Source organism: Labeo rohita, chromosome 24 (assembly GCF_022985175.1).
Source record: "Labeo rohita strain BAU-BD-2019 chromosome 24, IGBB_LRoh.1.0, whole genome shotgun sequence".
Lineage (NCBI taxonomy): Eukaryota > Metazoa > Chordata > Actinopteri > Cypriniformes > Cyprinidae > Labeo > Labeo rohita.
The window spans coordinates 1,177,975-1,190,474 of NC_066892.1; the positions used below are offsets into that span (position 1 = coordinate 1,177,975).

Below are 12,500 nucleotides of genomic sequence, written 5' to 3' on the forward strand. Positions count from 1 at the left end.
CATCATTTCGGCTTTGTGTCGTCTCTGTCGCTCTCTTTAACAACACTTTGCTGTAAAATTGCACAGCAGTAAAATTGTTTATTTTGTATTTTTTATACTCATTATTATGTGTTATTTTATTGATAGATTAATTAGCTTAACATAACAGGTCAGTATATCAAATATAAAACCAGTCAAATATTTCTTTATATGCATTTGTTAATAGATTCATATTAGTTAATATCAAATTACAATTAAAATAAAATGTTATAAAGTTAGTATATAATTAAGTATATATTATATCATTAAAATATTTATATTCAATAATTTAAAAATATATAAATCGAAATTTAATTTATTGACTAACACAGCATTTATATTTATTATATATTAATTTATAATTTTATATTTTGTATATATTTTGTAATTTTGTTCGAATTTAAATTTTTAAATATGGACACATGCATTTCATATTATACATTACAATTTCTTAAAGTTATACACATTCATATTTAATAAATGATACACTTTAATTTTATATACATCTACTATTAAAATTAGATATGGAATAAAAAGATGTATATAATTCTAAATATATAATTAAATGTAGTATTAAATAATTAATACATTCGTATTTAATAATAATTACAAAAAATGTGAGTTTAACAAATTAAATATAAATTTAGTAAATAAACAAATAAATAATTGACCAATATACAGTATATAATATATAATTATGATTATTACATTTTATCATGCTTTCATGTGTTTCAAACTTGAATTAATGTGCTAACCTGTAATGCAAAATAATCATGGAGTGGAGTTTTGTTTTATTAAGTTGTCTTGAGAAAGCCAACTTACTGATCTACTATTTAAGAATATTCTTCTTCTTCTTCTTCTGAGCCAAATTTCGGTGTCTATCTCCTCCTAGAGCTTTCAAGCTACAACCATCAAACTCGGTCCAGACCTTCAGACTGGTCTGACTCGGTGTGCTGTATCTTTTCTAACTGATCCGGCTTACGGTTTTCATAAACCAGACTATCAAAACCACCAAAAATCCCATAGACTTACATTGAGGGAATGTTCAAATGAGCAACACTATTCAAACTCCAACTGACAAAATTCAAATCTAAACTCCCAGAATCCCTTGAGACTCAAGTTAGTTACATGCTAATCGTACAGGAAGCATGCTAACAACATGCTAGTAACTTGCTAATCATGCTAGGCTAACAAAATGTTAGTAACATGCTAATCGTGCTAGTAACATGCTAGTAACATGCTAATCATGCTAGCAACATGCCAATCATGGTAACAACATGCTAGTAATATGCTAATCATGCTAGAAACATGTTAACAACAAGCTAGTAACATGTTAGACATGCTAGAAACATGCTAGTAACTTGCTAATTATGCTAACAACATTGTAATCAGCCTATAAAAATACAAGCAACAAGCTAATCATGCTAAAACATGTTAACAACATGTTAAATCATGTAAGCAATGTGTTAAATCATGTTAGCTGCTTTCATACTTTTACAACTGCTTCAAACTTTCAGGCTAGGCTTTCTCAAGACAACTTAAGGTTTGCTCTCAAACTTTACTCCTCTAGTTCTGCTGTTGTTCTGTGTCTCGGCCGCTGGGCGGCGCTGTGATGAATCCGCTCTGCTGTTCCGCGCTCAAGCGCCGCTCTTCACTCAAACTCTTCCGCACTGACTCACGTGTGTTTGTGTTTGTGTTTGTGTGGATCTCATGTGATTTTTATTGTAAAATAATTCAGTCTAATATTTCCTGATGGCGCCTCATGTGATCTCAGTGAGGTTCGTCAGCGGCTTCGTGTTCGGCGCGGCTTCCGGTGTCGCAGCTCTCAAACTTTATTTGTATGAAGAGCAGAAAACAGACAGAGGTAGAACTAACACAACTGAGCATCACTACTACATTACTGACTAATAAAATGATATCGTGCCAATAGTATACAGTAATTAACAGTTATAATAATAGTTATGAATAGTTCATGCTCATCCATACACGTATAGAGGAGACCGGGGTAAGTTGTCACACTGTTACTTCCGTAAATATTAGCAGGTGATTAATGTTTGATTTTGCTAATATTTATTCTGAAGAAAGATACACATGTATAGTGATGAAAGTCAAAATATTAAATGCCATAGATGAATATTTACGGAGTAATCCATTGTTTCGTAGAGGGAGGTCAAAATAGCGATTTTCACCTTAGATTCAGAGACAAGTTAAGGGGTAAAAATGAGTTCAGAAAGATGACAGCATCATTATCTCACTTTTACACAGAGATTGTCAGCTCTATTAGTAAAATCTGGGGCCAGTTGCATAAACTTAGCCTCGATGTTAAGACAGTGTCTTAACTATTTGTCTGACTAACTAGCAGTTAACCAAAGGGTAATCATTATTATTTTTTGGATTCAGCTTAGACTAATTTACATTTTTCAGTAACTGTTTTTAAATAAATTATTACCAGTCTTAAAGAAAAATTAGCTGACTAAATTTTTAAGACTAGTCTAAACCTTTTATGCAACCGGCCCCTGTTGACTTCATCAATCTTTGTTGCATTATGTGTCAATGGTGGCCATTCACACATAGGGAAACAGCACTTTTCAGGCTTTTCTCCAAAGTTTGCATGCCTGTAACTCAAGAAATATTAAAGATATCTTAATGCCCTTTTAGATATTGATATATATCGAAATTTAATTTATTGACTAACACAGCATTTATATTTATTATATATTAATTTATAATTTTATATTTTGTATATATTTTGTAATTTTGTTCGAATTTAAATTTTTAAATATGGACACATGCATTTCATATTATACATTACAATTTCTTAAAGTTATACACATTCATATTTAATAAATGATACACTTTAATTTTATATACATCTACTATTAAAATTAGATATGGAATAAAAAGATGTATATAATTCTAAATATATAATTAAATGTAGTATTAAATAATTAATACATTCGTATTTAATAATAATTACAAAAATGTGAGTTTAACAAATTAAATTTAAATTTAGTAAATAAACAAATAAATAATTGACCAATATACAGTATATAATATATAATTATGATTATTACATTTTATCATGCTTTCATGTGTTTCAAACTTGAATTAATGTGCTAACCTGTAATGCAAAATAATCATGGAGTGGAGTTTTGTTTTATTAAGTTGTCTTGAGAAAGCCAACTTACTGATCTACTATTTAAGAATATTCTTCTTCTTCTTCTTCTGAGCCAAATTTCGGTGTCTATCTCCTCCTAGAGCTTTCAAGCTACAACCATCAAACTCGGTCCAGACCTTCAGACTGGTCTGACTCGGTGTGCTGTATCTTTTCTAACTGATCCGGCTTACGGTTTTCATAAACCAGACTATCAAAACCACCAAAAATCCCATAGACTTACATTGAGGGAATGTTCAAATGAGCAACACTATTCAAACTCCAACTGACAAAATTCAAATCTAAACTCCCAGAATCCCTTGAGACTCAAGTTAGTTACATGCTAATCGTACAGGAAGCATGCTAACAACATGCTAGTAACTTGCTAATCATGCTAGGCTAACAAAATGTTAGTAACATGCTAATTGTGTTAGCAACATGCTAGTAACATGTTAATCATGTTAAAAACATGTTAACAACATGCTAGTAACTTGCTAGTCATGATAGAAAAATGCTGGCAATGTGCTAATAACATGCTAATCATGCTAGTAACATGCTAATCGTGTTAGCAACATGCTAGTAACATGCTAATCATGTTAGAAACATGCTAACAACATGCTAATCATGTTAGCAACATGCTAGTAACTTGTTACTCATTCTAGCAACATGCTAGTAACATGCTAAACATGTTAACAACATGCTAGTAACTTGGTAACAAGGCTAGCAACATGCTAGTTACATGTTAATCGTACTGGAAGCATGCTAACAACATGCTAGGAACATGCTAGTAACTTGCTAATCATGCTAGCAACATGCTAGTAACTTGGTAACAAGGCTAGCAACATGCTAGTTAGATGTTAATCGTACTGGAAGCATGCTAACAACATGCTAGTAACTTGCTAATCATGCTAACAACATGTTAATCATGTTAGAAACATGCTAACAAAATGTCAGTAACATGCTAATCGTGTTAGCAACATGCTAGCAACATGTTAATCATGTTAGAAACATGTTAACAACATGATAATCATGCTACCAACATGCTAGTAACTTGCTAATCATGCTAGCAAAATGCTAGCAATGTGCTAGTTACATGCTAATCATACTAGAAACATGATAACAATATGCTAGTATAATGCTAAGCATGCTAGTAACATGCTAGTAACATGTTAACCATTTTAGAAACATGTTAGCAACATGCTAGTAACTTGCTAATAATGTTAGCAACATGCTAGTAACATGCTAATCATGATAGAAAAATGCTAGCAATGTGCTAGTTACATGCTAATCATACTAGAAACATGATAACAACATGCTAGTATAATGCTAATCATGCTAGTAACATGCTAGTAACATGTTAACCATGTTAGAAACATGTTAGCAATGTGCTAGTAACTTGCTAATAATGCTAGCAACATGCTAGTAACATGCTAATCATGATAGAAAATCCTAGCAATGTGCTAGTTACATGCTAATCATTCTAGAAACATGATAGCAATATGCTAGTATAATGCTAATCGTGCTAGTAACATGCTAGTAACATGCTAATCATGCTAGCAACATGCCAATCATGGTAACAACATGCTAGTAATATGCTAATCATGCTAGAAACATGTTAACAACAAGCTAGTAACATGTTAGACATGCTAGAAACATGCTAGTAACTTGCTAATTATGCTAACAACATTGTAATCAGCCTATAAAAATACAAGCAACAAGCTAATCATGCTAAAACATGTTAACAACATGTTAAATCATGTAAGCAATGTGTTAAATCATGTTAGCTGCTTTCATACTTTTACAACTGCTTCAAACTTTCAGGCTAGGCTTTCTCAAGACAACTTAAGGTTTGCTCTCAAACTTTACTCCTCTAGTTCTGCTGTTGTTCTGTGTCTCGGCCGCTGGGCGGCGCTGTGATGAATCCGCTCTGCTGTTCCGCGCTCAAGCGCCGCTCTTCACTCAAACTCTTCCGCACTGACTCACGTGTGTTTGTGTTTGTGTTTTTGTGTGGATCTCATGTGATTTTTATTGTAAAATAATTCAGTCTAATATTTCCTGATGGCGCCTCATGTGATCTCAGTGAGGTTCGTCAGCGGCTTCGTGTTCGGCGCGGCTTCCGGTGTCGCAGCTCTCAAACTTTATTTGTATGAAGAGCAGAAAACAGACAGAGGTAGAACTAACACAACTGAGCATCACTACTACATTACTGACTAATAAAATGATATCGTGCCAATAGTATACAGTAATTAACAGTTATAATAATAGTTATGAATAGTTCATGCTCATCCATACACGTATAGAGGAGACCGGGGTAAGTTGTCACACTGTTACTTCCGTAAATATTAGCAGGTGATTAATGTTTGATTTTGCTAATATTTATTCTGAAGAAAGATACACATGTATAGTGATGAAAGTCAAAATATTAAATGCCATAGATGAATATTTACGGAGTAATCCATTGTTTCGTAGAGGGAGGTCAAAATAGCGATTTTCACCTTAGATTCAGAGACAAGTTAAGGGGTAAAAATGAGTTCAGAAAGATGACAGCATCATTATCTCACTTTTACACAGAGATTGTCAGCTCTATTAGTAAAATCTGGGGCCAGTTGCATAAACTTAGCCTCGATGTTAAGACAGTGTCTTAACTATTTGTCTGACTAACTAGCAGTTAACCAAAGGGTAATCATTATTATTTTTTGGATTCAGCTTAGACTAATTTACATTTTTCAGTAACTGTTTTTAAATAAATTATTACCAGTCTTAAAGAAAAATTAGCTGACTAAATTTTTAAGACTAGTCTAAACCTTTTATGCAACCGGCCCCTGTTGACTTCATCAATCTTTGTTGCATTATGTGTCAATGGTGGCCATTCACACATAGGGAAACAGCACTTTTCAGGCTTTTCTCCAAAGTTTGCATGCCTGTAACTCAAGAAATATTAAAGATATCTTAATGCCCTTTTAGATATTGATATATATCGAAATTTAATTTATTGACTAACACAGCATTTATATTTATTATATATTAATTTATAATTTTATATTTTGTATATATTTTGTAATTTTGTTCGAATTTAAATTTTTAAATATGGACACATGCATTTCATATTATACATTACAATTTCTTAAAGTTATACACATTCATATTTAATAAATGATACACTTTAATTTTATATACATCTACTATTAAAATTAGATATGGAATAAAAAGATGTATATAATTCTAAATATATAATTAAATGTAGTATTAAATAATTAATACATTCGTATTTAATAATAATTACAAAAAATGTGAGTTTAACAAATTAAATTTAAATTTAGTAAATAAACAAATAAATAATTGACCAATATACAGTATATAATATATAATTATGATTATTACATTTTATCATGCTTTCATGTGTTTCAAACTTGAATTAATGTGCTAACCTGTAATGCAAAATAATCATGGAGTGGAGTTTTGTTTTATTAAGTTGTCTTGAGAAAGCCAACTTACTGATCTACTATTTAAGAATATTCTTCTTCTTCTTCTTCTGAGCCAAATTTCGGTGTCTATCTCCTCCTAGAGCTTTCAAGCTACAACCATCAAACTCGGTCCAGACCTTCAGACTGGTCTGACTCGGTGTGCTGTATCTTTTCTAACTGATCCGGCTTACGGTTTTCATAAACCAGACTATCAAAACCACCAAAAATCCCATAGACTTACATTGAGGGAATGTTCAAATGAGCAACACTATTCAAACTCCAACTGACAAAATTCAAATCTAAACTCCCAGAATCCCTTGAGACTCAAGTTAGTTACATGCTAATCGTACAGGAAGCATGCTAACAACATGCTAGTAACTTGCTAATCATGCTAGGCTAACAAAATGTTAGTAACATGCTAATTGTGTTAGCAACATGCTAGTAACATGTTAATCATGTTAAAAACATGTTAACAACATGCTAGTAACTTGCTAGTCATGATAGAAAAATGCTGGCAATGTGCTAATAACATGCTAATCATGCTAGTAACATGCTAATCGTGTTAGCAACATGCTAGTAACATGCTAATCATGTTAGAAACATGCTAACAACATGCTAATCATGTTAGCAACATGCTAGTAACTTGTTACTCATTCTAGCAACATGCTAGTAACATGCTAAACATGTTAACAACATGCTTTAGTAACTTGGTAACAAGGCTAGCAACATGCTAGTTACATGTTAATCGTACTGGAAGCATCTAACAACATGCTAGGAACATGCTAGTAACTTGCTAATCATGCTAGCAACATGCTAGTAACTTGGTAACAAGGCTAGCAACATGCTAGTTAGATGTTAATCGTACTGGAAGCATGCTAACAACATGCTAGTAACTTGCTAATCATGCTAACAACATGTTAATCATGTTAGAAACATGCTAACAAAATGTCAGTAACATGCTAATCGTGTTAGCAACATCTTGCAACATGTTAATCATGTTAGAAACATGTTAACAACATGATAATCATCTTTACCAACATGCTAGTAACTTGCTAATCATCTTGCTAGCAAAATGCTAGCAATGTGCTAGTTACATGCTAATCATACTAGAAACATGATAACAATATCTTAGTATAATGCTAAGCATGCTAGTAACATGCTAGTAACATGTTAACCATTTTAGAAACATGTTAGCAACATGCTAGTAACTTGCTAATAATGTTAGCAACATGCTAGTAACATGCTAATCATGATAGAAAAATGCTAGCAATGTGCTAGTTACATGCTAATCATACTAGAAACATGATAACAACATGCTAGTATAATGCTAATCATGCTAGTAACATGCTAGTAACATGTTAACCATGTTAGAAACATGTTAGCAATGTGCTAGTAACTTGCTAATAATGCTAGCAACATGCTAGTAACATGCTAATCATGATAGAAAATCCTAGCAATGTGCTAGTTACATGCTAATCATTCTAGAAACATGATAGCAATATGCTAGTATAATGCTAATCGTGCTAGTAACATGCTAGTAACATGCTAATCATGCTAGCAACATGCCAATCATGGTAACAACATGCTAGTAATATGCTAATCATGCTAGAAACATGTTAACAACAAGCTAGTAACATGTTAGACATGCTAGAAACATGCTAGTAACTTGCTAATTATGCTAACAACATTGTAATCAGCCTATAAAAATACAAGCAACAAGCTAATCATGCTAAAACATGTTAACAACATGTTAAATCATGTAAGCAATGTGTTAAATCATGTTAGCTGCTTTCATACTTTTACAACTGCTTCAAACTTTCAGGCTAGGCTTTCTCAAGACAACTTAAGGTTTGCTCTCAAACTTTACTCCTCTAGTTCTGCTGTTGTTCTGTGTCTCGGCCGCTGGGCGGCGCTGTGATGAATCCGCTCTGCTGTTCCGCGCTCAAGCGCCGCTCTTCACTCAAACTCTTCCGCACTGACTCACGTGTGTTTGTGTTTGTGTTTTTGTGTGGATCTCATGTGATTTTTATTGTAAAATAATTCAGTCTAATATTTCCTGATGGCGCCTCATGTGATCTCAGTGAGGTTCGTCAGCGGCTTCGTGTTCGGCGCGGCTTCCGGTGTCGCAGCTCTCAAACTTTATTTGTATGAAGAGCAGAAAACAGACAGAGGTAGAACTAACACAACTGAGCATCACTACTACATTACTGACTAATAAAATGATATCGTGCCAATAGTATACAGTAATTAACAGTTATAATAATAGTTATGAATAGTTCATGCTCATCCATACACGTATAGAGGAGACCGGGGTAAGTTGTCACACTGTTACTTCCGTAAATATTAGCAGGTGATTAATGTTTGATTTTGCTAATATTTATTCTGAAGAAAGATACACATGTATAGTGATGAAAGTCAAAATATTAAATGCCATAGATGAATATTTACGGAGTAATCCATTGTTTCGTAGAGGGAGGTCAAAATAGCGATTTTCACCTTAGATTCAGAGACAAGTTAAGGGGTAAAAATGAGTTCAGAAAGATGACAGCATCATTATCTCACTTTTACACAGAGATTGTCAGCTCTATTAGTAAAATCTGGGGCCAGTTGCATAAACTTAGCCTCGATGTTAAGACAGTGTCTTAACTATTTGTCTGACTAACTAGCAGTTAACCAAAGGGTAATCATTATTATTTTTTGGATTCAGCTTAGACTAATTTACATTTTTCAGTAACTGTTTTTAAATAAATTATTACCAGTCTTAAAGAAAAATTAGCTGACTAAATTTTTAAGACTAGTCTAAACCTTTTATGCAACCGGCCCCTGTTGACTTCATCAATCTTTGTTGCATTATGTGTCAATGGTGGCCATTCACACATAGGGAAACAGCACTTTTCAGGCTTTTCTCCAAAGTTTGCATGCCTGTAACTCAAGAAATATTAAAGATATCTTAATGCCCTTTTAGATATTGGGTCTTGACAAACTTTCCTTTTGGCATCTTTATTTTTAATGCCCTATGAGATTCGGTTCCAGAGATATTGGATTTTAAATATGGCTACGGGAGTAAATCTTTAAAATGTGCACATTTTCAGCGGTCAAAAACCAAAAGTGGGTCAGTTTGAAAAAATATGAGACTTCTTTTCTTTTAAAGAGGAACGTGTGAAGAACAAATCATGTTAAAACTAGAGATGTATCTCATTTCTTTCTGTCAAGACGACTGCTTTGAACACACCCGTCTGAGTGCCATAAATATTCTTTTCCCACAGTTTGCGTGCCTGTAACTTAAGGAGATTTTAAGATATTGCAATATGATTTTAGATTCTAGTTGTTAATAAACTTTTCTTTTGAAATCGTAATTTCTAAGGCCCTACAATCGTTCAGTCCCTGACACGGAATGACCCAGCAGTAATTTATTTATTAATTTTTATTTATTTATTTATTTAAGTTCGCTTCTGTAAATGATTAAACCTTAAAACAGCATCCTTTATTAGCTAGGGAAAATAATTATTTATTAACTTATTTATGTATTTCTTTAAATTATTTAATTTATTTGTTTGTTTTTATTTTGATGTATATATTCAGTGCCACAAAAAATAATTTCTAAAAGATTTATTACCTCATTAAACAACATCAGCTGTCAGAAAGAAAAAAAAAATCAATACTTTTTCTGGGGGTTTTATTTTTAATTTTTCTCAAAAGGTTTATTTAAAGTCATTTATAAAATATAAGAAATCTGGTTCACAAAGAGCCCACTTCTTATGCTTATGGTGTGTTAAAAAATAAATATTAATTATTGCATTATTTAATGTTCTGTAAACAAAAAAGCACAGGTTTCTGTTGATAAAGGTTTTTAAACCCTTCCAAAATAAATATATAAATACATAATGTTATAAAATAAGCTTACATTTTTTAAAAATTAAATTAAATAATAAAATTAAATAAAATTTGATAAAACAAATGTGAAATGTGTAGACTGAAAAAATAAACAAGTATATGAAATGTTAATATTAAGTCTGGATAAATCATTTTAGTATTATAAATAATTAGTAGAATATGCAAAATATTCATTCATTCATTTGTTTATTTATTTATATTTATTTAATAATAGATTAATAAATGATTGCAAGTATATGCATGTACATTAACCAGTGTTTGTTTCTGTAAATGAATAAAACCTTATTGGCCAGGAAAAAAATAATTATTTATTTAATTTATTTGTTTATTTTTATAATTATTATATATAATATTATTATTATTATTATTATTATTATTATTATTATTATATATACGCTACCGTTCAAAAGTTTGGGGTCAGTAAGACTTGTAATAGTCTTTAAAGAAGTCTTTTATGCTCATCAAGGCTGCGTTTATTTGATTAAAAATATAGAAAAAAACAGTAATATTGCAAAATGTTTTTACAATATAAAATAATGTTTTTTATTTTAACATACTTTAAAATAGAATTTATTCCTGTGATGAAAAGCTGAATTTTTATCAGCTGTTACTCCAGTCTTAAGTGTCACATGATCCTTCAGAAATCATTCTAATATGCGGATTTATTATTAGAATGATCAATGTTGGATAATATCAACAGTTGTGCTGCCAAATATTTTTTGGAACCTGTGATTTTTTTTTTTTTTTTTTTTTTTTTTTTTTCAGGATTCTTTCATGAATAACAAGTTTAAAAAGTACAGTGTTTATTCAAAATATAAATATTTTATAACAATGTAAATTATTTATTATTAACTTTTAAGAAACTTTAAATTATTAACTTAATACATCCTTGGTGAATAAAAGTATTCATTTCTTAAAAAAAAAAAAAAAAAAAAAAAAAAAAAAAGAAACAATAAAAATGTACTGACCCCAAACTTTTGAACGGTAGTGTATATATTTTTTTTTTTGGCCACAAGAACAAGATTTATAACAGATTTATTACTGTATTAACAACATCAGTTGTCAGAAAGAAAAAAATCACACACATTTAAATCCTTTTGTTTTGTTTTGTTTTTTGGGTTTTCACCAAAAGGTTTATGTGTAATTTAAAATTATTTATAAAATATTAGAAATTTGTTTCACAAATAGCTTGCTTCTTTTTATGCTTATGGTATTTTACTAATAAAATAATAAATAATAATAATTGCATAATTTAATGTTCTTGCCTTTTAATACACGCAAATTTAATTTATATACATTTTTAAACCCTTCCAAAATAAACATATGAATATATAATCTTATAAAATAAGTAAATTAAATATGATGAAGCTCATACAAAATGTGCATTTTGTGGACTGAAAAAATAAACAAGTAAATGAAGTGTATGTTAAATCTTGATCTTAAATCTGGATTTTGTATTTTGTTGGACATGCAAAAGATGCATTATTTATTAATGTATTTATTTATTTATTTTTTATTTATTTATTTTTATTTATTCATTTTTTCTTAATAATAGTTGCTGTTTGTGCATGCACATTAACCAGTGATCTGAAATCTTTATATACTTCAGTGATATTAATAAAAAAAGAAAATCATAAAGCAGTTTAAAAAACTGGCGATGATGTTTGTTGTGTGTGAATCTTCAGGAAGCTCCATCCATCGGCTCATCGAGCGTTTCGGTCTTCCTCAAACCGGCGCAGAGACCCGATTCTACCTCAACCACGTGCTGTCGTACGATCAGGCGCGCCGGACGCCCCGCTGGGTGGCAGAGCACCTGTCCGCTCACAGGTTACTGGGTGAGTTTGGTCTGTTGATGGGACGCGTCAGATGCTGGAGATTCACACTGACTCTCGTGATTCCCTTGAACAGGTCAAGCCGAAAGAAAACACTGCAAGTTCAAACCCGATCCCAGCATTCCCGAGCTCTTCTCG

General features: G+C 31.4%; 1 protein-coding gene across 3 annotated transcripts in view; it reads left to right on the forward strand.

The window, feature by feature from the left end:
- The first annotated feature begins 1,309 nt into the window (after positions 1 to 1,309).
- The window catches only part of LOC127155984 (nuclease EXOG, mitochondrial), a 16,656-nt gene continuing 5,465 nt past the window's right edge, over positions 1,310 to 12,500 (forward strand). The window contains exons 1-3 of one of the 3 annotated variants that reach the window (XM_051098632.1): positions 1,310 to 1,882; positions 12,216 to 12,365; positions 12,439 to 12,500. The exon at positions 12,439 to 12,500 is cut by the window's right edge and continues 78 nt beyond it. In XM_051098632.1, coding sequence (XP_050954589.1) covers positions 1,771 to 1,882; positions 12,216 to 12,365; positions 12,439 to 12,500 — 324 coding nt within the window. In that variant the 5' untranslated portion in view covers positions 1,310 to 1,770. Of the gene's footprint in view, positions 1,883 to 5,159; positions 5,343 to 8,625; positions 8,808 to 12,215; positions 12,366 to 12,438 lie in introns of those variants that run through there. The other 2 variants (XM_051098631.1, XM_051098630.1) reach the window with 2 other exon arrangements.